This window comes from Clupea harengus, chromosome 23 (assembly GCF_900700415.2).
Source record: "Clupea harengus chromosome 23, Ch_v2.0.2, whole genome shotgun sequence".
Lineage (NCBI taxonomy): Eukaryota > Metazoa > Chordata > Actinopteri > Clupeiformes > Clupeidae > Clupea > Clupea harengus.
In genome coordinates this window covers 7,505,802-7,532,545 of record NC_045174.1, presented here as the reverse complement: position 1 = coordinate 7,532,545, position 26,744 = coordinate 7,505,802, and the positions used below count along the sequence as shown (strand labels likewise).

The 26,744-nt window shown below is 43.4% G+C and overlaps 1 protein-coding gene across 2 annotated transcripts; it reads left to right on the top strand.

Moving 5' to 3' along the window:
* The first annotated feature begins 752 nt into the window (after window positions 1-752).
* On the top strand, window positions 753-26,720 carry gas7b (growth arrest-specific 7b). Of its 2 annotated transcripts, XM_031560743.2 has the most exons (12): window positions 753-889; window positions 3,736-3,821; window positions 4,583-4,639; window positions 12,799-12,888; window positions 13,512-13,627; window positions 14,815-14,889; window positions 17,633-17,711; window positions 18,859-18,987; window positions 19,689-19,812; window positions 23,077-23,156; window positions 23,827-23,925; window positions 24,625-26,720. In XM_031560743.2, exons 2-12 carry the CDS (start codon window positions 3,774-3,776, stop codon window positions 24,736-24,738), a joined length of 1,011 nt encoding a protein of 336 aa, XP_031416603.1. In that variant the 5' UTR covers window positions 753-889; window positions 3,736-3,773; the 3' UTR covers window positions 24,739-26,720. The 2 variants fall into 2 exon arrangements, with proteins under 2 accessions (XP_031416603.1, XP_031416602.1); XM_031560742.2 differs by lacking the exons at window positions 753-889; window positions 3,736-3,821 and having other exon boundaries at window positions 4,327-4,639.
* The last annotated feature ends 24 nt before the right edge of the window (window positions 26,721-26,744 follow it).

Below are 26,744 nucleotides of genomic sequence, written 5' to 3'. Positions count from 1 at the left end.
CATATCTCCACCCTTGAAGCTCTGAGCTGGTTCAGATGAAAGAACTGTGCTAGCATGTTAGCAGCATGCGGTCCAGCTCCAACAGAAAGTGAAGAAACGGAAACACACCACTGAACTCTCCATGAAAATGGATGCCTTGTTCCCGCACTAACGTGCTGTATGACCTCGCTAATCAGGAGTAAGGGGGGGGGGGGGTGTTCAGAATGGACAGAACATCTCTTAACTGTCTAATTTCATGCATTTACCGTAACATAATGCTTTAAACGGAATTAAACCATATTAGTTTCTCATGAACATAGCCGAATTGACTGACTCATAGAGGGAGCAGGTTTGAAGGAGCAGGCTGAGCACAATGAATGGCCTCTTATGCCATTATGCATCGACTATGAAGGATCCTGATTTCGGCGACTGCCAAGTCTCTTCCCCTCCGTGTGTCATCTGAGCAGAACGGATTGCCTTGGCTTTCGCGGCCCCTGCTGCCAAGCGTAGACACAGCCATCACACAGCCCGAGCCATGGATGGAGGTAAAGGGAGCGTGCTCGTGCCACTTTACCTTTTTTTAAATGAGAGGATGAGGTTGTGAGGTTCTGAAAGTGAGGCAGACATTGGAAGTGAACCGAGGCGGAATATAACTCAGCCCCCTTTTTTCACTTCTCTTTTCAAAAGAATATAAAACCTGTAGCTGGACACTTAACTTTGCACAGCAAGATTTACTACTCATTCAATGTAGGTGTTGACAGTTAGTTGACGTGCTAATGTTGTGTTGGACCATCTGTGGGGGACCATGTAACTTAATCTCTTCTTCCAACAGACACTCAGTGGGAGAGGCCCTCCAGCACCCCGGGGACTCCCAAGACTCCGCTGCGGCACAAGAACTCCCTTCCAACAGGTACGTTAACTTAGAGAGAGGCAAATGAAAGAAAAAAACAGCATAGCTTTAGTCAGACATGGTTCTAGAGTTAGTCAGACATGGTTCTAGAGTTAGTCAGACATGGTTCTCGCACGCGCCTACAAAAACACCAACAGCTGGAATGTTGGAAATGGCACTAGAGTTGTTAACTTGACGCATGTTGTGCACCTTCATTCCATTCAAGCCTTTTTTTTTCAGAAAACATACTGCAGTGTGTTTTTCTTTCAACCAAATGTTTCTTTTAGATTGTTTTCCATTGTGTGTTAAAGTTCACTCTGATTAGATAATTGTGCTGTCGTTGGGTTTGATAGCAGGGGGACAATAGCTAGAACTTGTGCAACCCCAGAAAAATCGAAAACTTCTAAATCTAAAAAAAATCTGTGTTGTGTGTTCTGGCAAGTTCCAAGACTCCTGTCCACCACGGAGCTGTTACTGTTACTTTGGCAACACGGCAACCCAGTCCTGTCTGCAACAGGGTCCTTGCTTGAACCATAACATATACTGGTATTGAAAGTGCAATAAATCTTGGTCTGGGTTTGGTTTTACCATTGGTCACGGTCATGGACGGTAAGCCATGCATGTGTTTCATGTATTCCACAGGCTGCTTTCAGTATGTTTTTGGACGTTTTATCGGGCCGTTTTTTAGAATCCCAATTATACGGAGGTGATTTAATCCAATCATGTTTTGCCTCCAAGGCCACGTGCAGAACTATTCCTGTTTCAAGGTTCCAAATTCTTCATAGACATAACAGGGACAAACCAAATCACATTATTTATCAAGTCCTGCACGCGTTAGCGTTTGACTGCCTCACTTAAACCAGACAGCGACCAAACCAAATCTATTTCTACACACGGCAATTACCAATGATAGGATCTTTTTGCCTTCACTTGTCACATGATTTGTAGGATCTATTATGTATTCGGCTGTAGTCGGAGGCCATGACCGTACCATGATGCCATCACGTTACAGAAAACAGATCCTCACCACAGGGGTCGAGTAGAAGGAGCTGTGCCGGAATAATGAGTCTTGATTGCACATGTGGTGGTACACAGTGCAGTTCATGACCCATAGACATGAATGCATTTACTTTTTTCCCCCTTGTTATAAGTCTTTACTCATACCCTCTGCCATCCTGTAATGAGCAGACCCAAAATACAGTCCACATTTTTTTCCATAACTATTCGCCCCTCCGCAGACAACCTGCGTGCTCCATGCGGCCCTCTGCAACCCTGTCGGATTTTAAGCGATAAGGCCTGGTGAACGCAGAAGGTTTTTAACCACAAGGAGGGTCCTGTTCAATGGTACGAAACACATTTTTCCCTGAAAATGACTATGCGTGCACGGGCCGTCTATATTTGCCAAGGGCTGTTGCCAATTTACTAGTGAGAGGCCCCTTGATTGCAGATTTCCTGTTTTTTAATCCACAAAGTGGCAACGAGAAATGCCATCTATCCAGCATCTCTCTCCTAAAAATACAGGCTGATTTATTTTTATGAGGCAGAACAGTACAACCTTGTGCGAGCCATCCTGAAAGCAAACACAACAACAGACCCCTTGAATGAGTTGCAGCTAACCAAATTAGTACGTTAGCATAGACCCTCCCGGTCAGTCGCCGCTACTTTTCACACGTTCTCATGAACCACACTTTAACCAAGGTTAACCCAGTAATAGTAAAACAGGATCTTCACTCAGAAACTGGGAACTAATGCACTAGCTAAAAGAGTCATCAACAGAAAACTAGCACCTCAGAATGCCCCCCCCACACGCAGTCTGGATGATTTATTGTTTCGAAAGAGAAGGTCCTGAAATCCCTCCCGTTCTGGTCTATGGCCCATGTCGGGCTTGTGATCAATCACTGATTGGACAGGTCAGTGGGGAGGTGAAGTGTATTAGTCTGCCTGGTGTGACCTTTGACCTGTGGGGGATACAGGAGTCTGTGAGGGAGCAGCTGGATTAAAGGGCCAATGAGGCGTCTGCTGTCTAGTCGGAGTCCCAGCAGAGTCTATTCTCTATTCGTTTGGATTTCATGCAACTCAGAGCGATGCAGAAGCACATGCAGCCAGGAACACACACACACACACACACACGTACACAAACATGCTCAGACACTTACTCATCAGTCGCAGCCTATACACCAACACAGTGTAACAATTCAAGTGACACAATACAGTCTGCTGTGTTCACTTCCTTGAATTTGCAATAAAGGACATTTAGAGAACTGAAAATGGTCCCATTGTATATATTTACAGATACTATATAGTATAGAAATGTATAGAAATATACAGTACAGAAACAACTGTACGTGTGTAAAAAGCTTACTTAATACACTGACCTTATGTTTGTAGTAGCATTGTCTCACTGCTGGTTAGACACAATGCATGTCTTACTGTGTGTGGCTGGGTGGAACACCACCTCAGAAAAGGGTAGAGCTAATTTTGACCTGAATAGGGCCTCACACCTTTTCATTACACAGGCATGCTCAAAATAAATCCACTCTTTTTTTACACTTTTTGTTTTTGAGGGATTGCTGCACGGTTAAACAGGGGCTAAAGCCATTCTACAGACTCTGTAACAGTTGAGAAAATGTCTAGTCATCTCTGAGGTCTTGCGCCGTCTGATCTCCTGATGCAAGGAATGTCAGACACTTGAAGAATGTCTGCACACGTCTCCAACACTGCAGTATTGTTCCCGCCTAGGAGATTCAATTGTGTTACAACATACATTTGTATTGTTCCAGTCTTTACTTTTGATACAATGCCATCTTTTTTCCCATTTCCATTTTTTCTCCTTCTATTCTCTCTCTCTCTCTCTCTCTCTCCTGTAGTGAATGGATTTCACTCAAGTGGGAGCCCATTGCATCATATGGAACAGACCCACAATCACACTCGCAAGCACAGTATGGACCACCAGGTAAGGCTTGTGTTTTTAAAATACCTATATAAGAGTCCCTTGCAAGGTGTGTGTGTGTGTGTGTGTGTGAATACCGATAATTGTAACTTTGTAACTTTGTAATTGTAATTGTCAAGACATTTGGAAAGAAGACACATTTCTGCTGCGTTGATCGTAATAAGTATAAGCTATTTACACATATAACACACACCTTCTCTCTCTCTCCTCATCTGTATCTGCCTGCGGTGTATATATATATATGTGTGTGTGTGTGTGTGTGTGTGTGTGTGGTGGCAGCACTGGGCTTAAAGTTTACAATAGGAGACAGGGAAAGAGGGGGGCGTTCATCCTAGGAATTCCTTTTCTCTCTCCGTGCACCCCCCCCTCTCGCTCCCTCTCACTTTTTCTCTCATCCAGTCGTTATTATAACCTCGGAATGGAAATGATGGTCAAAAGTAAATCAACTGGCTCACAAACATAGACACACACCCACACACTCTCTCTCACACACACACACACACTCACACACACACACACACACACATGAACAACATGCTGCGCAGTACTCTGCTCACCTACCTCCCACCCCACTCACCACGGCAACAGCAGCCGCTGCAGCAGCAACAAGATCACAACAGAGAGCAGCAAAAAAAAGAGGGGGCATCGAGAGAGAAAGAGAAGGGGAGAGAGAGAGTGAGAGAGATAGAGGCAAAAGAAAAAATAATTCAACCATGTCTGACACAGAGGGGAGCTTTGACGACGGGTCTTGTGTCTGTCCACAGAGTCCCACGTCCACTTCGCCCACCTCGAAACAGCAGGACAAGGAGACAACAATTACGGTGAGTAACAAAAACCTCAAAACCCAAAGCCAGCAGTAGTCAATGCCAGTTTGCAGCGTTAACCGCTTTAAAACATGCGGGAGAGAGGAAAAGAAACATCAACAAGCATGCTCCACTCAACCAGGGTGATTATAGCCTTGGACTTGTGAATATGGGAGTAAAACGGCGCGAGGAAAAACAACAGGTTTTCCGCAAAAGCCGCTCCAACTTGGGAGCGAAAGCCGAGGAGCTGAAATGGCACTGGAATGCGCCCTTTTTCCCCACTAATTTGAAGTGCCTGCTTGGCACGGAGTCAGCTGAAGCTGCAGGGGAGGCTGTTGTGCACCAGCAGAAAAGCAGTTTTTTTTTTCATGTAACCCCGCAACTTGCGGTTCCCCCCCGGGATGTCAAGTTGTTGACTGTTTGGTGAAGGTCCCCCCCACCCCTGGGATTTCAAATTATTAGCTGTTTGGTGGAGTTTTTGTTGGATGCAAATGCTCATCCTAGTTGTGACACATATTGCTTAGTTTGATGATTCAACAACTTATGCAATTATAGTTGATTGTATGTGGGCTGTCAATATTGCCTTCTGTGTGATTTGCCTTATGAAAGAGTGGTGTGATGATAAAAAAGCAACTTATGCAACTGTAGTTACTATGATTGTACTGAAGGTTGTTAATTGTGCCTTATTATCTTGAATGACTGGCTTATGATGGAGGGCTTGACGGCTGGCTGTGAATGGTCCATCTGACCCTTGCTGAAATCAGTCATACATAGACTGCGTCACCAGCAGGTGGTTCATTTGTGTCATAATCACCACTTATTCACTCTCAGCCCCCACTGGGTATGAAGGGTGCCCCCCCCATTCTCACAGCATGGTGAGATCAAAGGTGGTGGTGGGGAGGGGGAAAGGAAAAGTATGGTATGCCTGTTGATCATGGAAGGCCAGGTTAAGAGAATAGGAAATCTCCCTCAGTGCAGCTGTGACTTTGTGGGGCGGTGATTGCATGCCATTGTAAGGGCCAGTGAGCTCATGGATGGATGGCTGTCTAAGAGGAGTTAGTTAGTTGGTGAGTTAGTTCGTTGGTGAGTTAGTTAGTTAACTAGTTAGTTAGTTGCGTCACAGATATTGTGGATTTGTATTTTTTATTCGCTGTTTTACCATTGCTCTTTGTGTTGCCATTACCTTGTAAAACTTGGCTGTAAACCACAGGTGATTCACATGGTAAATATTATGACTAGGGATGGGCATTCGATTAAATTGTCTTAATCGATCGTCGGGAGAATTAACGATCGATTTTCGATTAATCATTAATATTTTTATATTAAAATTCACTATTTATAGGCTATATTAAAATGCAGTGAAAATAGAAAAAAACACAGCGTGTTTCCTCATTGAGATCTTTATTACAAGATGAACAACTCTTGTGGCAGTTAAACTTACAAGATGGACAACTCTTGTGGCAGTTAAACGGGATCCGTTCAATGGTTACACTTGAAAATATGCGCTGCTGTACTCTTAAGCAGCGGAGCCGACAGCTAGAAGCCAGTGCTCATAAACACAACTTTTTTTTTCTCTCTAACTAATTAATCTCACATTTTGAAATTCATTCATCTAGATTCATCGTGATTAAAAGTTTGTTTTCTTCTCAAGACTAAATCTTATAAATTAACGAGTAATCACTTCAGACAGCGTGTATTTTAGACACTGTTGTTCAATTGTATTTTTTTCGTGCTCTCTCGCCGTCATACAAGGAATATATGCGAGACACAATGGTGCCCCTCGACGGTAAATCGTAAGAATTGTCCCCTGAAGCAATTCGAATCACCTCAGTCAGCCCACCGTCTTCAACTATGTTGATGGGCCGACAGTCACCGGCAACCTAAACTGCTACAGCGTTGGTAACCTTTTCACGGACTGGTCTAGTTAATTTCCTAGAGAAGTCGTGGAGTGTGGGTTGGCGACCATCTAACCTGGGACTGCTTTCTGTCGGGTGCTTTGCATTAAGGTGATAACTTAAAGACGAGCTGCTTCTGTAATAGCTACATTCAGCTTGACAAATGCTACATACAACTTTAGTTTTGTCGATTGTTCTGTCATTTTGCCTCTTAAACAGAAACTTTCCGCCCAACAATCCCTCAGCTCTCTCTATCTTCAACTACCGTCTCGGTCTCTTCTATCTAACTGACTTGCAGACACGCGGCAGTTTCGTGCCATGGGTCAACGCGCACCGGAAGTAAACAAAGTTGCGTTAACTGCGTTCAAATATTTTATTGCATTAATCTCGGCCACAATAATCTCATAGAATAACGTGTTAACTTTGACCGCCCTAAAATAAATAAATTACATGCACACTACGCAACAGAACATGCATTAGTTTTAATTGATGAAAAAATAATTTCATCGAGGAAATTCTTAATGATCAATTAATCGATCGTCGATTAATTATGCCCATCCCTAATTATGACTGATATCCATATTACAATGTGAAGAAGAATAAAATTGAGAGGCAACATTTGACTGCTGTTTCATGCCTGTCAAAATAAGTTGTCAGGGTCAGCTTTGGACATTTTCACAATTGATCATCCACACATCATGGAATTATGACCTTTCCTAATGGGAATTTATACCATTTACCAGAGCTACATTAAAGAGTCCAAGCACAGTAAGGATGTGTGTGTCTCAAACATCTTCTGAATAGAAATGTGTACAATTAATTTTACTGAATAATGTCATTCTAGACTTTCCACACAGTTGCACAACTTATGCATTACATGCCTGGAAATGCGCAAGCCGCCACAAAACTTTATCTCAAGCAGTCATCTTACAAATCACCAATTAGCAGATTCCTGCTCTGTGCAAAAATGTGCTGATGAATCTTCATGGTCCCTCTCCAAGTAGGACAGAGGGGCGGATTCTCAGTGTGTCGCACATTCTTTTCCTCCTGATTCCTCCTCACCACGTCCATGTCCGCACTTGAACAATGCCGTCTCAGTGATGGTATTTCCACTTTTGGTGCATTCCTCTCCGCAAATTGCATGATCGTTTTATCACTTCAAGGAACTGTGGAAGGCATTAGCTTAGCGTTCTTGCTAACGTCTGCAAGACCTAGCCACCGTAGAAGCTAATGCCCACCAGCTAATGAGCTGTGGGCATACAAATTTGTTTCTCATGTCTTTGGAAGTGTTGTGATTTGTTACTCCAGTCAGACCATGTTGAAATTGTAGTGGCAGATTACGGAGCCTGGGAGTGTTCCAGACAGTTGTTACGGCATCTTTAATCTGTCTTTTCTTTAACAGGGCCAATTTGGTTGATATGTCAAAACCTAGATTAACTTAATAAGCTTCTGAATCCTTTTTTTTTCTGTGATTACAAACCATGAACATTGAGACATGATGCTAATCAGAGACCGCTAACTCATTCCAGACGTGTAACCTCAAGAGAGAACTCACAAAGTGAATCACGGCTGTGTTTTAGTTAGCCACGTGTTGCCCGCCTCTTAGGCTAACAACATTCCTATCCCTGGTCAGGCTGGGCAGACAGGGGCAAGGCACACAAGGCCGAGCTCCTCCCGCCGAGTGCCGTCGAGTGGATGTGAGAAATTAGAAGCGAAGTCGGACTTCGGTGTGACAAAAGGATGCTTTGTGAGAGGGAGGCTCATCAAGGTACACACTCCCACCCCCCCCACCTCCGGCAGTTGCCCCAGGGGGATTACCGATAGCTCCCAAAAGCGTGGCACCTCAAAGAGCCTGGCTGACACAAAGGTTGCGAGCCCGGGGCACGACTTATTTCTTTATCCATGCCTTGTGAAATGAGATGGAATGAAATTCTATTTTGTTTTCCTCCCACTTCTTTTTGCGGACGGAGCAAGGGGCCATGACTTGTCTGGCTGTCCAGGCAAGTAAGATAACACTCAACATGCACACATTCACTCCCCATGTTCACCCCGACACTTCTCACCCCGTCCTACTCCCTGTCCCTGTAAACTTAATTAAAGCGAATAGAGAGCACAGATAAGGGTCTCACAGTCAGACAGTGGACTAAGTCTGCCGGTCGGCAAAGCTGACAGATCGCCAGCTCAAAGCGCCGCACCACGCCAGGCCTTCATCACGGCAGTGTCGGACACACTTAGAGGATTAGCCTCCATTAGCAGGCGACTACACTGACACATTAGGGCCCGAGCTGCTTCGGACATTGGTATCTCCACAACTTTTTTCATGCTTAGGAGACTGGGGAATCTGAATGGAGTCAGATGACTCCCTAGGTTTGTCTGTCCCTAGCTAGCTGAAACAGGATTTTGACATGAGTTTGCTGAAACGCAAGAGCAGCAGTGGTTGAAGTGTTTATATGCGAGTGAAGCAATGACATAGATGGTTTTGTGAGAGAGGCTGACCCTGCTATTAATCAGAGGATTCAGGCACTGCACTGCTGAAGTCAGATTGGTTCTGTCAGTTTGTTATGCCAGCTCAAATAGATCATGATGTGGCTCTTTATCAATATGGACGTGAAATGTTAAATGGTTAAAAATAGCGTAACAGTTGAGTGTAGTGTAGATATAGTATGCATTAAAATACAATGATGCAGTGATATGAAAAGCCATCCTGAATTTGGAAAGTTTTGTTTCCAGTATCTCTTGGGACAGGTTTAGTATGTGCCAGGCCAGCTGAAAGATGGGTCATTTTACTTTATTTAAAATATGTGGGCTGCACTGCATGAATCTCCTTACAGATGGTAGAGATTTATACATGTAAGTCCTATTTTTTTGTTTTCATGGAGTAGTTTTTGGGGGTTTTTAGAGAGCAGTTTATTTGGTAATGGCTGATGACATTTCTCAGGCTAGGATATATCAAAGGCTTTTACAAGCTTTTGTTCGACAGGAGGTCACACTGTCAAATCCCAAAAACCTTTTATAGGTTGTTTGCGACAGCAAAATCCTCATTAAACACGAAACAGCCTCCAAACTCTGCATATGGATTCTCTACTCTCCGAAACATAACAGAAACCAGAAAAAAAAAAACGTTGCATTGGCCGGAAAAGGGACTCCACTGTCCTTGGTCTGTTTATAAACAAAGGACCAAATGTGGATGCACTATTTGGTCCTAAATGTGCATGTAACTATGGACAAATTATACAAGAAGATATGCCAGAAGAGAAACAGGAAACCAAACACAAGCTATAAAAACACAAGCACAAGACACAAGCTATACTATATATATGTATCTATATATAAATGTAGCTGAGAAAATGTAAAAAAAAAAAAAAAAAACACCTTGTGTCAGAATTGTTTGTGTTTCGCATGTGATGCTATAGTGATTTCTCTTTGAGGTGGCACCAGGTACGTGTGTGAAGAGACTGTCTGCAGTGTCAGAATGCCTTGAGTGTGAAATGTCAACTCTCAGCGCTTTTAACAGAAAGAAAAACGATAGTGCATCGGATAAAAGACTCAAAGCGCTGCCTTGTATCCCCACAGTACAGATGCTCCAAACCGCAGCCAAAAGGATTCTGCCCCCAAACAATCTGTCTCAACACCTTTAAATCATATCCCGCCTGGCTAATCGGCTACAATTAATTTCTTCATATTATTTACCATCCACTCTGACTCACCCACTCCTCCTCAGACAGCTCACACTGATGACTCAGGCCAAATTAGCGCAACAATAGATGATGCAGTGCCCGTGGATTTAGCTTCCCTGACACTGATAATCCTGAGGCAACCGCTAAGCACCTGGACTGTAATGTGTGTGTGTGTGTGTGTGTGTGTGTGTGTGTGTGTGTGTGTGTGTGTGTGTGTGTGTGTGTGTGTGTTTGTATGTGCAAAACACAATATTTCAAAATGCTCAGGTGATTCCACAGACTAGACTGCCAAAGGCTATCTGTAAAACAATCAGTAACCTCAGTTAATTAAATCCTCCCTAGACAAATGGGTTGTCTGTCCAGTGTTGATTTGAGAAGCAGATAGTATAATGATTATCAAGGAAGCATGTGACCTAGACACAGTGTGTGGTTTTCTTGGTGCAAACAGATTTGTATCACTGTTGAGCACACACACCTGTACTTAAGCATGTATGGATTAACATTATGATTACCGAAAGATTTCGTTTCATTGTCAGTAAATGCATTTTCGAGAACTGACTGACCGTACATTTTCCTACTCTATGGAATGAGACGAGGCCCGTCATTAACCTTATTATGGTGACAAAACAAGAGTTGATACAAGCATAAGCATTAATGACACTATTACTAATGATTAGCCATCACTTGAAATGGAAGCTGGACATGCAAAGCACATACATCACTGGATGGCTAAAGAGATAAGTAACGAACTCCGCTCATTACTTCCTCTTTGAGAACATTACACAAGCATACTACCAATCTGAGTTAATTTCTTGCCAATGGCATTACGCTCAAATGTGGCCATGCAGTCTGGTAGTCTGGTAGGCGGAATGCATTTGTCTGCAGTAAACTGCAATGTACACCATCACCTCTTCTGCTTACGTAGAGCCATCGTTTTTATGCTCTGGTGATTTATACAGAAACATTGTAGTTGTGGAGTGGAAACCATCTGAAATCAGAAATTCAACCCCAGTGGTTTTTAGTTCAACCTGAATATGACCGCATAAGCAAGCATGCTGGTGTCGTATAGGAACAAGCCTGTTGTGTAGAGTTGGGAGGTGCGTGGGCAGAGGTGCTGGACAGGAGTGCTGGGATGACCTTGCACACGAGTGAGAGGACGGTCCCCTCCACAGGGCTGTCATCTCCGGTGTCGGGAGCAGATAAACAGCATCACACACACACCAGCCTCGCCTCTGGCCTCCAAAGCCAGCTCTTAGCGCCTGTCTGTGACCGGCAGAGCAAATGAACTGGCAGGGTGTTTATTAGCTCGTAAATCAAACCTTTTTACAGGTGTCCCATCAGTACCGTGATCAATATTGTGGGTGTCGGGAGTCGTGTTGACTTTTACAAATACACACACACACTCACATGCACACACCAGGCTGCGTACAGATTTACACACACATGCTCACAGCCACATTCTTAAACAGAGATATATGGTGCTGTCAAATGCAAGTGGCATGTGTCCTGGCTCAATAGCTCTTCTGGAGACCTATAGCTAAAAGGAACTGGCAGTATAATTATTAGATTATAAATCTTCCCTTTGCAGTCGCTGATAATATTGTCGTCAAATGTCAGGATGCTCTGTGATTTATACAAACATACACACCCAGACTCGGACACACACACACACACACACACACACACACACACACACACACACACACACACACACACACACACACACACACACACACACACACACCTTACCACGTACACATTCTCCCTCCCTTGCTGACAGTCCTGTACATACAGAGAACAATAGTGCCTTCAGCCTTTATTTGCATTTGGTTCACTTCCGGAGCCCTGCAGCCTTTTACTAGTTAGTGCATAACTGCATATGTATTTTATATATATATATATATTAGTGCTGTCAAACGATTAAAATATTTAATCGCGATTAATCGCATTTATGTCATAGTTAACTCAAAATGAATCGCGATTAATCGCACATTTTTATCTTTTCTAAATGTCCCTTCATTTATTTATTTTTTCCATCATTTTATTTTATTTTAATGCCCTTATCAACATGGAAAAGTGGATTGGCTTGCTTTATGCAAATGTTTTATGTTATTGAAAACCAACATTGCCAAACAGGGTGGTACAAAATAAAATTATAAAGTGCACATTTCAGGTAAACAAGGACTCCGCCTATAGTGCAGTTAAACCATGGCTTAATATTTTCTTTTTTTCAAGTTTGCTGGGAACATAGCAGTCAGGCCTCTTATTTCAGAAACAATGAACCGTTACAGTTAGGTTACCAATAAAAGGTAAGCCTACTACTTCTTTCCATTCAGAAGCTTTTTATCATTAATTTTGCCGTATCGCGCTCACCATTCACTCAAACCGTAACGTTAGCCTATTACACAGTTTGCGAGGCCAAAAAGAATGTAAATCTAAAAAAATAAATAAAAAAAAAAACGCGTTAATCTCGCGATAAAAAAATTAACGGCGTTAAAATGGGTTTGCGTTAACGCCATTAATAACGCGTTAAACTGACAGCACTAATATATATATATATATAAATGTGTTTTTATTCATTCTATGTGATGGGCCCCTTCTGCAGATCAACTGTGTGACATTCCCACTGCCTCTCAACATGACAGAGCAGCAGCTGCTGAAACCGGATGAGTGGAGCTACTGTGACTATTTTTGGGTAAGGGAAGACCATCCAGACCACAGAGAGCAGACACACACACACACACACACACACACACACACGCACACACACACAAAGAGACTTCATAGACATACATACACACATAGAAATGTACACATACACCTACACATGCAAACACAGTGCAATACTTCAGAGACAAATAAATTGCACTGTTAAAAGATGCATTTGGAGAATGAAACTCCTGATCCTAATTCAAACTCAAGTTGAGATCAGTGTTGTTTGTAAAGTTCCTGTGACAAGTATGATGTAAAGAATAAGAAATGTTTATTATGCATAATCCCTATTTACCACAAGAGATGAATTAGGTGTAGAAATCACTCTCCCTCCCAGATGTTAATGGACTGGTGTTTCTTTTGGGCTGTCATCATGTTGATTTCTTCATAATCTAAAAATGTGTTGCGTATTTTGAGGAGTGTACTTCACCATACTGAACAGCATTACAGGCTTTCTTTTGTCGCTTTTTCGATATTAAAAATATACAGAGAAGCCGGGTTGCATAAACATTTCATCCCAGAGTTATTTGCAGGCATGTCTCCATACCCCACACATCTCCCTACAGTGATCCTCTCTCTCTCTCCTCTACCTGTTCGTACCCCTAGACAGACAAGAAGGACCCCCAGGGGAACCCGTCTATCTCGGGCTTCGAGGTTCTGCTGCAGAAACAGCTAAAGGGGAAACAGATGCAGAAGGAGATGGCAGAGTTCATACGAGAGAGGTGAGACGATGTCATCCATTGCAACTGCTGCAATATGTCACAACTGGAGTCACAACTGGAATATGGTGTGGATTAACACTCAAGTGATAGCATTTAATGACATTTGTCCGGCGGTAACTGGACCAGCTTCTTTAGCTCATGTGTCTTCATTGAGTAGAGTTTTATTGAAACTGCAGTACAGTTTGTTGGACAAATCCTTTTAGATGAATCCAAGGTCCTTTTAGATGAATAGTCCTTAGGAAATGTAAGGTAGGGTCATTCTTACACAATCTATCAAATATTTAGGCTAATTATTATGCAAGCTATCAAATGTGTTATTGGGAAACGGTTTACATTCCATTTTGTGGAAGTGCGTAAATGCAAACTTAAACTTTGCAAACTGAAGTCTGAAGAAAACAATTCTCTCTATGATAAATGAATTGTATATATACAAAAGAGGAATCTAAATCCTTCATAGATTATTGAAAACAATGCTCTAATACACATGTTGCCATGCTCAGTGTACTTCTGCTAAAGCGTACTCTGCATGGGGGTGGATATCTTATGCATCACAGATATTGCACAACATCCCTTTCTGTCTATATCTGATGTTTTTCCCTCGTTGCCATGAAAACAGTGCTGTGGCAACGGTCACTGCTGTCCACTTCCCGTGTTTCATTAAACATTAAACAGAGTGTTTTCACACTCTCTCTCTCTCTCTCTCTCTCTCTCTCGTTTTCTCTCACAAACCAGAGAGAGAGGTAATGGAGAGTCTTTTTGAGTGAGTGAGTGAGTGCTTTCTGAGTTTGCAGTTGACCCAGTGGTCTGAGAATGCCCCTGTCCTGCTCTGAAGCTCGCAGTCATCAGGTTTTCCAAGGCCAAGCCTGTATGAGTCAGTGTGTGTGTGTGTGTGTGTGTGGGGGGGGGGGGGGGTAGTTTCAAAGGCTGGGGCCACCCCACAGGGTCACCCACCCCTCAGGAGTAACAGGGCCACAGAGGATGTGAATCTGCCCCCTGACTTTGCGAACATGGCCCCTGTGTCACAAGCATTTCCCAATTCACAAGCCTTAACTCCCACAAGAAAAAAAAGGGTTTGTTTTGTTTCTGTTTAAAAATGATTTAGAAATGTCACACCTTGGGGGGGTTTTGTCACTGACATCGTACCTCGAGCTGACGAGCCCTGCGTTCTCGTTTGTGTCCGTTTTCAGAATCAAGATCGAGGAGGAATACGCCAAGAACCTTTCCAAGCTGTCACAGATTCCCTTAGCAGCACAGGAAGAAGGGTAAGACTGAACATGCTCTCCACCCCCACCGCTGCTCCTGCTGCTGCTGCTGCAGCTGCAGCTCCAGGGATAAGCGACAATCCCACAAAAGCAATGGCTATATAAAGCAATACTAATAACCACACACTTCTTTTCCCTGTTGGTTCTCACAGTCAACTTGAGCGGATGCTATGCATCTAACATGTCTGACCCATGACTAATATGATGAGGGGGCATTAGGGATGTGAAAGAAGCGTTGGTAGGCCGGGGGCTTTTGTCTGGGAGTGCTGTGCTGTGCTGTGTCCCCTGTGGGTGAGAAATATGCTGATGTGCGGGGCCTACTAACGTCACCCGTTGTGTCAAAAAGGGAAGCGCTTGTCCACCTGTGAGTCATCAGGCGTGTGTGTGTTTAAGGGAAACCGCACATTCATCCCACACGCGGGACACTGCAAAAAAACGGCAGATCGGAAATGAAACGTCTCGTCCCACGGATGATATCCTCATCGATGAAGGGGAAACTGCTTCAGTTGCAGGAGTTTTAGGAGCATAAGGACACCTCATGTTGTGGAGCAAAGGGCCTGGAAGTGGTCTGAACGAGCTGCTGTCAGCCATAAACGGATAGGGAGTACAGTCTGAGCACAGTCTGTCTCCCCATACCACACATTCTGCCAAAGCCCATGCCCTTAATACGAGCCTGTCATCATTTATATCAGCTCACAAAGTGTTTAGCTTAGCGAAGTGTAAAGACGCAGCAGCAGCAGCAGCAGCAGCAGCAGCAGCAGCAGCTCACAGCATATTGAATCCATTATGCTGTTAGACATCATCACATGTGCCTTTTTATGGATGGGCTAAAGAGACTGAATGGCACATGAAAATGTACCTATAAACCAAGCAGGCTAATCACGTCCCTGACTAGCATGTGTTGCATCGGAGTCCAGTGTGTAAAGGTGACACGTAGCCCTGGTGTGACAACCCACCCCCTCACCACACCTCGTTTGATAGAGAGGGCTAATTGTTTCATATAGAATCTAGATTATGCCATAGTCGTGGGCCCACCCATTCCCAGAGACGCAACACAATGCTTGCATTATCCTGTACCCACCCCCCACCTCCCCCTGCTCCAGTATCCACCCCCAGCCCCCCCAGCCCTGGTTTTGTTGCAGGCAGAGACAATCACTGTTTTGTTGGGCCGGCTCCTACGTCCATGCCCAGAACCGCTTGTTTATTCCTGAATTTGCCATTTGTGCTGTGGCTGCAGCAGGAGGAGCCATTGTTGCGAAACGGCAGGGCAGCGACCACTGGAGCTAACCAGGCCCCCCCGATGGATGCTCCTGTGCCACAGCTGATCGATTACACCAAAGCACGGAAAAACAGTCATTTACTGAATACGCACTTTTGTGTGCGAGTGGCGGTTTTGAACTATCGCCATAGAAACTACGGAATAGAAAGGTCATCTCAAACGTTCTGATTCACTGTAGCTTTTGTTTCTCTGTTTTTCTCGTATTGTTAAAGTGTGTCGTTTGTTTGTGACAGCTTCACAGTCACTGACCTCAGAGAGGCTATTGAAATAGCACACTTGAGGTAAGGTTAGAGGCTGGCATTATGAACGTATCCTTCCTGATTTGGCCGTGCGCTGCTGTGCCCCTGTGATAAGCAGCCAAAGAAGAATGTGCTGGAAGTCAGTGGAACTGCATTCCACTCTGCTTCGCATGGCGCCCATTCAAAGCCCCTTGTTTGATCTAACGCAGGCTGGGGGAAGCTTAGCTGATGCATGACAGCACAGACATATGGATATGTATGTTACGGATCATAACTCATATGGGTATTCTCATTGTAAATGATAGAACATGCATGATGCATTATAGAATTCTACATTAAATACGTATTATTTTTCATTATAGGATCTGAGTAGGATGGGAGTTGTTGCCGGTGCGGGAAACGTACTTCAGGTTATGATGTAGGATTTGAGTTGTTGGAGTTAAAGAGAATGTATTTCAGTTTACAGTATGTATCCTGTCATGTAATACTGTCAGGAAGAACACAACTGGTGTGTGTATGTCTGAGTGTTCAGTATGTATACTGAATACTCAGTCAGGGCCAGCCCAAAGATTTTGCTGCCGCAGTTTATTGTCTTTGAATAAATATCCTGTGAATGTTTGGGACAGGCCAGCGATGGTTCACATGTGTGTGAGGTGGGTCGTGACGTCTGTCACTGTCTATGCTGTGTGGTCACTTAGTGACTGTTTATGCTTAACGCAGTGAGAACAGCCATCAGGGCATGGGGTGCTGAGGTTAAGGATCGACTCATCAGTCTGAAAGCAAGGCCACATTCCACCTTTTTATTATGAAGTCCATTATGAAGTTGTTCTACAACCATCTGGGGGTCTTTGAGGAATACGATCACAAATATGTGGTTAGAATGTTGCCAACTGAAGGTTCCATTTGATGATGTAATAATGAATTTACAGTTAGTGTAAATTCTAAATCTGTACGGTATAATTCTGGAACAACTTGCAAAAAAAAAACTACCTTGTCAAAGGGTTAAAAGTCTCGCCCACATCATTCCTTATCCCCCTTTTCACCCTGTGCTGAATAAGTACACAGCCCATGTTTGCGCTGTAGCCTACTCGCAGCGGTGCACTTACGAACTGCGCTGCGGCGGTGTGGGGGAGTCCAGACGGCGAGCTGACCTTGCCGTGCTCTCTGATAGGCTCCCCTCCAGAGAGAAGTGGTCTTACGCTAAGCTCCTATCTATCTCCTGCAGCACTCTGGGAGAGGCCTGGGCCCAGCTGAAGCAGAGCCTAGCGGACGAGGCCGAAGTTCACCTCAAGTTCTCCTCCAAGGTGAGCAATCGCTAAGTTAGCAGAGGGATGGGGGGCTGGGGTATTTGGGGGTGCCGTAGATTGGGGATTAGGGTGGCCCACTTAATATATCTTCTCTCTCCTTAAGGACTAATTAGGATGCACTTTGTGTCCTTGGTTGTGTCCTCTGCATGTTTTATTAAAACATGCCCACCTCACAGGGGTAGTGTTGAGTGAAGTAGCCTTTTGTGATGCAAATAAGTAGATGATAACCTTCTGGTATTATTAGTGGACTGCTGGTTTCAATAGACTATTAATGTCCGCTGTGAAAAGCCAGCCATTTTTGAGGCAGATGTGATAACATTCTCCTTACGGCTATAAATGGTGTCATGGCTGTTAAAAATTACAATTTCAATTTTACATCAAATGTGTGTGTAAAATAGTAGCAGCGAGTAATATGTTCTGCGCCACGGGGATAAAAACACATTCACTTTGCCAGTGAAATTTCACTGTGAGCATGTGAGCTTTTACACACGTTTAATAAAAATGAACAAATTGAGATTTTATTTGATTTAAGCAGTGCTGAAAAACCTGTAGGCCTCCCTACCACCACTGTGAGCCGGTTTGCTTGTCCATGAGACATGTAGGTTTATCTTGGCCAAGGGGAAAGTTCTGGAACACAGCTGGTGAAAAGGGTGGGGGGTGTGTGGAGTGGGGGGGTTGTGGGAGGTTGGGGGGTTTAGTATGTATATACACAAGGCAAGGAGACGGGGGTCCAGATGTGCTGCACACTTGTCTCTGTGGACTCTGGCAACGTGTGTGCAAATGAAGAGCCTCACAGTTACCCAGGCCTGTGAGGTAATCGCTCAAGAGTTACAACACAAACTCTCCATAGACACGAGGCCTCAATCTGCTGGATCAGTTCTTTTCCCAGATAGCACCCCGTGATTTATGTGGATAAGCTAATTACATTTAAAATGCATAAACTCAATATAAATATCACTTTTGGAATATATGAATTATCTGCAGAGAGTGTGAAATATTAGGTAGAATTAGGTTAAAAATCATCTGGTATTGCAGATTGGAAACATTTCCCAGATGTTTCTTGTTATTCTTATTTCCAAAATCTGGACCAACTTAGTCATTTCAACGAATCCGTTTGAGATCCATTTGGCCTCTCTGATTTCAGCTGCAGAGCGAGGTGGAGAAACCCTTTCTCACCTTTCGTGACAACTTCAAGAAGGACATGAAGAAGTTCGACCACCACATTGCCGACCTCAGGAAGCAGCTAGCCAGCCGCTACGCATCCGTTGAAAAGGTAAGATACTTACATTTCCCCTAAACATGACGGTAACCCCTACAGTAAACTTCTAAAAAAAAAGCCTGCCGTTTTACTTCACCAGTTCCAATCACCTCTCAACACAATTTGAGATTTCAGAGGGGCCGTAACCCAGACGACCAAGCACCATGCCCTTCCCCAGGTTACTCTTCTGGAATGTCAAGAATGCCCCTCTAATGCATTATTAGGATTCCAGAGTGTTGTTCAAAAGCAGTGGGCCATTTCCTGTCTCTGGAGGGCCCCCCATTGGTTCTATAAATAAGCAGATCTGCCCAGGTGCCCTCCACACAAATTACTTTAATGTCGAGCACGTAATCATCCAGATTGCCATTTCACTCGTAAACAAATGACACAATTGTCCAACGAGGTCAGAAGGGGTGAAAGGAAATTGCGTGAGTCACCAGCCATGACTAATGGGATTAATTTAAAGTAGTTGAGCGGGAAAGGAAAAACTTGGTGAAATCTTAAAGCCCATGTGAGGAGCGTGACCCAACACATGTTTGGTGTGGGTTGGGCCAAGTTGGACCTGAAAAAGAACCAGGCCTTGAGTCTGACTTGGCCTGTATGTCACAGAGTATTAGTCACAGTAGAAACCAGAAACATCAACGTCAGTGAAATAAAATGTTAGTTTGGTTATTAAATTCATTATCAGATTGTCCTCGTTCTGTCCTCTGTGTTAGGCCAGAAAGTCTCTCGTAGACCGACAGAAAGATCTGGAAGTCAAAACACAGCAGCTGGAAATCAAACTGAGCTCCAAGATCGAGGAGGACATAAAGAAAGCTCGCAGGAAATCCACACAAGCAGGTGAGTCATCGTCAGCAGGAGAGGACCATGACCTGAGCTGTAAATATGAAATGGTGCTTGGAGACACCGGCTGTATTATGAGAAAAAATATTGAAGAATTATATGAAGTGTGGCTACTGCATTGGCAGAATGTAGGAATTCCACCTGTCTGGAAAATGTCTACTTTTTTTTTTATTTTCCATGAATGATACGAGTTGGCACAACTATGGATCGGTTGCTAAGATCATCATCATAAGAGAGTTTGGAGACTGACCTACTAAAAGACAGTTCCCAAAAGTGTGTTCTGAAATGGTCCTCGTCAGTTGAGGTTGTTGTTTACAGTACTTGAAATACCAATTCAAAGGGCTCCGTTGAATGTATACAAGTTTCTCAGTAGCTTGTTATTATGGGAAAGGGTTCCTAGAACAAGTCATAGATTCATTCTTCGGTCGATAGAGGTTTGCCGTTTGAACCTTTTAGTGAAACAGATCTGTGTGCAATGAAGAGAAATTTGACCTGGCAGTGGGGAGAATCATTTTCAGTGGAACGATCCCACCATTAGCAGTGGCGTACCTAAGGTATGGCAGGTATGGGGACGTGCCTTGGGGGCCGCCTGAAGGGGGCGCCACTGATCAGTTTTGATTGATTGATTGAATCTATAATTCGGATCATGTATTAAAGCCCTCGAAAATTATATTTTATTTCATAAAAGTACATTTTGGGTCATCTGTGTGTTATTCATGCAACAGATTTATTTCACATTACTTGACACGTGCATGTTTTGTGTGAGCACGAGAGACAGAGAGAGAGAGAGAGAGAGAATAGAAGGAGGAAAAATGGAAATGGGAAGAGAGAGAGAGAGAGAGAGAGAGAGAGAGAGAGAGAGAGAGAGAGAGAGAGAGAGAGAGAGAGAGAGAGAGAGAGAGAGAGAGAGAGAGAGAGAGAGAGAGAGAGAGAGAGAGAGAGCACCGGTGACAGGGTTTGTCATTATTGGCATCTGGTGGTATCTATCTACCTAATTCACCAAGGGAAGACTTGAAGGCTGAAGATATAAAAAGCTTTTTTGAAAAGAAAAAGGCAACAAGGCGCAAGCAAGGCTAGAGGAGGTGGAGGAGGAGTTATCTCATGTTGCTGATCATTTGGGCAAGAGCAAGGTTAAAGAGCATGAGATCATGAGAACCATTTAGACTCAACTTTAACATCTCTTTATAGGCCTATGAAAACCACGGTTTATCATGGTGATGGTCCTGTGCTGGTCATGTGGACAAGCAGTGTGGTATAAACGATGAGTTCATGTGACTCAGATGAAGGGCCCTGCATGCCATGGGCTGTCTTTAGGCTTACTGTTTCTGTCTCAAACTGTGTGAAAATGGTGCATTTAGCTGCCAGATTTTTTTTGTTTCACTGGAAGGATGCCCCCGGTCCCCCCTACAGGTCTGGGCTAAGGCCCGAATGTTCTCAACGCCCCTGCTAATGGCGCTCTCCCGCAGGGAGTATGAGCTCTGTACGTCCCGTGCTCGCGAGCACTTATTAGCCTTTCACAGTGATATTTGTGTCCTGTGTTTTTGAGCTGATTCTATGGCAATGTTATCTAAAAGATGGGTGTTTGGACAGGGGAGCAGTTTCAGTGCGTGCCGTAGGCACTGTTTTCCAGTACACGCCCCTGACCATAAGTGCATATTTGTGTCACAGTATATTTATGGCTCCCTGGTAACTGTAAGCATTAGCAGGCCTATGCGATTGTGTGTATGTGTGTTTAGGAGTAGAGCAGAGGGCTGGAGCGGGGCTCGAGTCGTTCAGTTGTTCTCACAGCGCTGCTGGACAGACTGTATGTGTGTACGGTCTCTCTTCCCAAGCAGGGTTGTCACCCAGGGACCGGCCTCAGTGACCGAGGCAGAGGGGGGGGGGGTTAATCAGGGGGCATGTCCTGCTGGGGTCAGGAGAGAGAGAGTGTGAAAGAAAGAAAGAGGGGAAGGGAGTTAAGAAAGAGTCAAGGATAGAGAGAGAGCCGGAGAGAGAGACTGACTCTGGAAACAAACACATGTTGCTGGGAGTGAGGAGGAGGAGTGTGTGGGTGGGTGTGTGTGTGTGTGTAAGTGTGGGGGAGGTTACAGCCAGACATATTACCTCACCTGGGGTTAGCACTGGAGACGTGACTCCGAAGTGTAAACAGATGCAGCCATGAGAACCGTGTGGAGTTGCCATGAGAACCGTGTGGAGTTGCAAGATTCTGGCAGAGACAGTGACCGGACAGAAATGATCCCCAACGGCCCAAAACACTCTCTTGTCTTACATTGTAAACCTACTATTATTGTGATTCTGGTAGTCCCCTACATTTCTACACAGAATTTCAAGCAGTGTTTCTTTAAACTGGGAGGTAAACAGGCTTCTCTGTTAGCATTAAATAATACTTGAGAGGAGAATATAAAAAAGAACAACAGCTGTGAACCATTTGCCTTGGTCGCATTGTTTAGCAGAGGTCTGTGCATTTGTATTGTGTGCCGAGTTCTTTGCCAAGCAGGAAACTCGCTGAGAAACGGCCATGAGTGGTATGTGAGCTCGGAGAAGCGGAGGAGGTGTGAAAAAGCACATCTGCTAGCCTAGCTGAAACAGTCGGGCCAGTTATCCTCGAGAGCTTGAGCGCATGAGCAAAAGATACTCAACTCAGCTCAATAAAAGTATTGACATGGCGTTCGGGGGGAACTGACAAAGATAGAGGGATGAGATGTTTGAACTGCACATATGTTTTCATGCATGGCCTGGACAAAATCTTGTACTGGGTGGGGCAGGCTGTAGGCTTCAGCCAGGCAGGCTTTTTGAGGAAAATACAGTTTAAATTAGTATGGTAAATGTTGGTGAATGGTTTGAATAATTAAGAAAAAAAACATCATCATTTGATATGCTTCCAATTACTTAATAATAAAGAGTATATGCCTGAGTGCTTTTTTCTTCTTCATTATTTAAGTCTTTATTAATTCGCACCCAAACACCCAGCTCAACTGGTGTTGAGCGTGCCTGCTCCCATGCAATGTCATAGTTTCCCATGAAGGATCATTATGTCTTTATACTGATTTAAAGTATTACCACATATTACCATGATCTAAGTTCAAGCACAAACTGTTGTTGACATTAGAGTTTGTGTGTCGTGGATGATGTCATTGGGGGAATGAACGTCAGCTCAGCTAGTCAATCATAATCATTGGTCATGATCGCCCCCTAGTGGGCAGTAAGAAACTATGAATAACATCAACGTTTTTGATAACCTCCTCTGTTGTGTCTTTCCAGGAGATGAATTGATGAGATGTGTGGATCTTTACAATCAGTCACAGTCTAAATGGTTTGAAGAGATGGTCACCACAAGCTTGGTAAGAGAAATCTTAGTTATCTTATACACTCTTTTGGCAGTTTTTATGGCAGATGAAATATGGTCACAGTTTTGATGTGGATTTGTGAGAATAATAGCAGTCATTAAAATGAAACAATAATAATGATAATAATATAAAATACTATTAGTATTTTTCTAACAGAGTTACTTCTTGCAAACTATCATTATGTCTGTAAATTCTGTTTTAGCATAATCATGTAAAAATGTAAAGATTAGCTGATAGAAATTGCAGCTGCACATTCACTTTGATCTGTTTGTATTATTGTAACTGATAGCTTCCAGTCTAAAAAGCTGTGCACCTACTCACAGTTTGATGTGAGCTTTGGTGACGTTGACATAACTAGTTTGAAACGTCTGCTGGAAGACAAAAGGCTCTGCATCATAACTGTGTCCTATCAAAAAGCTCACAAGCTGACATGTCAAGGAGAACGCTTCATCAACCTACTGTGTGTGTCTGTGTCTGTGTGTGTGTTTGTGTGAGTGTGTGTGTGTGTGTGTGTGTGTCTGTCTGTCTGTCTGTCTGTCTGTCTGTCTGTGTCTGTCTTGTCATCTGTCTTTCCAAACAGGGCAGCCTTACCACTTTGCCCAATTTGAAGGTGTTTTTTACAGAATTGACCCCACAGTTTTAAATATATGCCATTGTCCTACAGGAACTGGAGAGACTAGAAGTAGAAAGAGTGGAGATGATTCGGCAACATCTGTGTCAGTACACAACGTTGCGGCACGAGACGGACATGTTCAACCAAAGCGTAAGTTCAACCAAAGCTTCACCCTCTAGAGTCTTGCTTTACAAAGCATCCCAAACATTGTAAGTGTGCATGTTTGATCGATTACCAAACATTGTAAGTGTGCATGTTTGATCGATTACCAAAACACTGGAGGTGTCAGTCCTGGTGAAAACATCAAACTACATACACTTTCCTTCATGAATTCAGTGAAGTTGGCATGACTTACACAAGCAAGACAACCTTTGCTCCCTCCATGATTCCTTCCACAACCTAGAAATGCTAACATTCACCACTAGGTGGCAGCTGAACACTATTTTTCCTCATGGGACGATTTGACATCTGGGAGATTCCAAGCTGCGTAAAAGAGCAGTCCTTGGTTATAAACCATCACATTTCTCATCGAAAAATTCTTCTAAATTCTCCTAATGTTGCCACTATCTGTCCATCCAGTGTGCGCGCTCAAAACCCCCTGGTGTTCGTCCTGGTTCTGTATATAGGAAATAAATAAAGTGGCTCGGACCAATCCACACACTATTCCAGCCAATCAACACGTTACTGCAGGAGCATGGTGAAGGGTGTAATTTGATTGGCAGTTGAGTGCAAATACCAACAACCTTTCATTGAAGTTCATTTTAGAGAATGATTACTGTAATTATCAGTCCATGCTACTGGTTATTGTCATTAATAATGCATGAATGCGTATGTGCTTCCTTAATGCAGACAATAGAGCCAGTGGACAAGCTCTTACAAAGCGTGGATCCAGCCAAAGATCGAGAGCTGTGGGTGAAGGAGCACAAGACGGGACAGGCCCGACCCGTGGACATGGAGATATGACCAGGGGACCCCCAGACAGCGAGGGAGGGGCGTCCAGGAGCCCCAACAGCCAAACCTGGAGGCCCTAGGAATACTGTTAGAACAGAAACTCTATGGAAGGCACTCCCTCTGCACAACTAACTCTTTGCACGACGGAGAGAACCCAATGTGTGAGGAAGGTGGGTCGAAAGGGTGGGTCACGTCAAACACTTTAGCCGCCAAAGTTTGCCGAAGTGTTACTGGCTGAAGTGCTTGACTGAATGTCCCACCCCTTCCCCTCTTCCTCTTGAGACTGTGATGTTCCTAAGGCATTGGAGTGTTCTAAGGGGAACGTTTGAGCACAAACCCATCTAAGAAATCGACTCAGGAGAAAGGACTGCTCTCACATGAGGAGATCACTGCATAATGTGGACACGCTTTAAATACATATAAAATTAACTATGCGTCATTGTACAGCTTAGAGGAATTGGTTGAGAGAATATTTCCATGTTGCTCTAAAACTATACATATACAGTATATTGACAGTGTATCACCTGGCTTATCCATTCAAAAGTATTACAAACTTACTAGCTGCTGCTAAACAAAAAATTAGGAGAAAAAAATATGTATTTTTAAGACTTATGCACCCTGCTACCAGGGCTCTCTCTTCTATCTTCGGAGGTGACCTTACTTTGACACCTGCCACAAACAGACGTCATTCTCTTGTTACGTGTAGTTCCTGAATTGAGTTATTGCCTTCTAAACATTTTACCTTGAAGTACGTCATAAAACACTCTCCCATGCTGCATCACTTACTCACATACCCTTCATGTGAATGTCCTTCAGATGCCTGTGGAAAGACTTGAGTCTCGTTGGTCTATGGTGTCTCCTCTACAGCCTGCTTGTGTATGCATATATTTTATTGTTTAAGGTTACCACACAAAATTAAAAATTTTAAATGGTAGTTTATGCAATATCCTTTTCACGATTCAAAAGCTGGGCCTACATTTATTTTTGTGTTCCCTGAGAAACTTATACAGCCTTGATCTAAGAATACTGTGATAGCATGACATGTTACAGCTATTGTATTCCTGCATACAGTATTCTGCTGTGTCGAATCATCCCTTTTCACATGTCTTTTGTAAATACAGTACATCTCTTGCATTTTTATTTTGTGATATTTTAATTTATGTCTGGTAAAGTGCACTTTCTGCCATGGTCATTTTCTGAATAACATCCTCCTCCCCCTTCAGTATAGACAGTGAAGCTTTAGTGAATGTGGGATGAAAAATTTGACTCCGTATTAAAAGTATTCAGTCTATGTCTGGTACAGGAGGGCCCTTATCATCCCATAGGATCCTCGTACTCACAGTACTGACACGTGGCTGCCAGCTATGTCAGGCTCATGGGTATCGTGTTGTAGTTACCATCAAGAGTTGGGGAATACATGGCAAATAATGTGTTCTAGAGTTTCAATTTTAACTTTTGCTAATTATTATTATTAACAATCCCCTCAGCATCTGACCCAGCTATCAATTTATCTCAGATTTAGTTGACAGTCTGATTCTCTGTAATAAGAAACAGAGTGTGTTATTGGAAACAGTTGGTTCAGGTGTGTGCTTAGGGGTGAGAGAAGACAAGATGTATAGAATTGAAGAGGTACAGATAATATATTGATTTTATTTTACGCAATGCCTATTTTTATACTGAATGAAATAACACTGTTTTCTTCCACTTCAGATATTTAACTGGATCCCTTTCTTTTTTTTGTGTGTCAATAAAATCATCAGCTTGAGTTTTTTTTTATTTTATTATTATTGCAAGGTCTTGCCATTATACTTGTGGCTGTTTCATGTTGATGCCTATTGTTGTGCGAAAGTGTTTACCTGCAAACTGATTCTAATGGAAACCTAACAATAACGTAACTGCAAACTGTACATAATGACAGGAAGTAGAGAATGTTCTGCATTCAGGTTTTGCTTTATACCGGAGACACAATGATTAAATTCAAAGTTAAAACCACACCTGTGTTGCCACTGTTGGCGTCT

Bases quoted from the DNA above. Each gene is read 5' to 3' on its own strand.
- gas7b (XM_031560742.2), top strand. From the start codon at position 4,532: ATGTCTGACACAGAGGGGAGCTTTGACGACGGGTCTTGTGTCTGTCCA. The intron at 23,157-23,826 runs GTAAGAGAAATC...ATTGTCCTACAG, and splicing joins AGATGGTCACCACAAGCTTG to GAACTGGAGAGACTAGAAGT. The intron at 23,926-24,624 runs GTAAGTTCAACC...TCCTTAATGCAG, and splicing joins CGGACATGTTCAACCAAAGC to ACAATAGAGCCAGTGGACAA.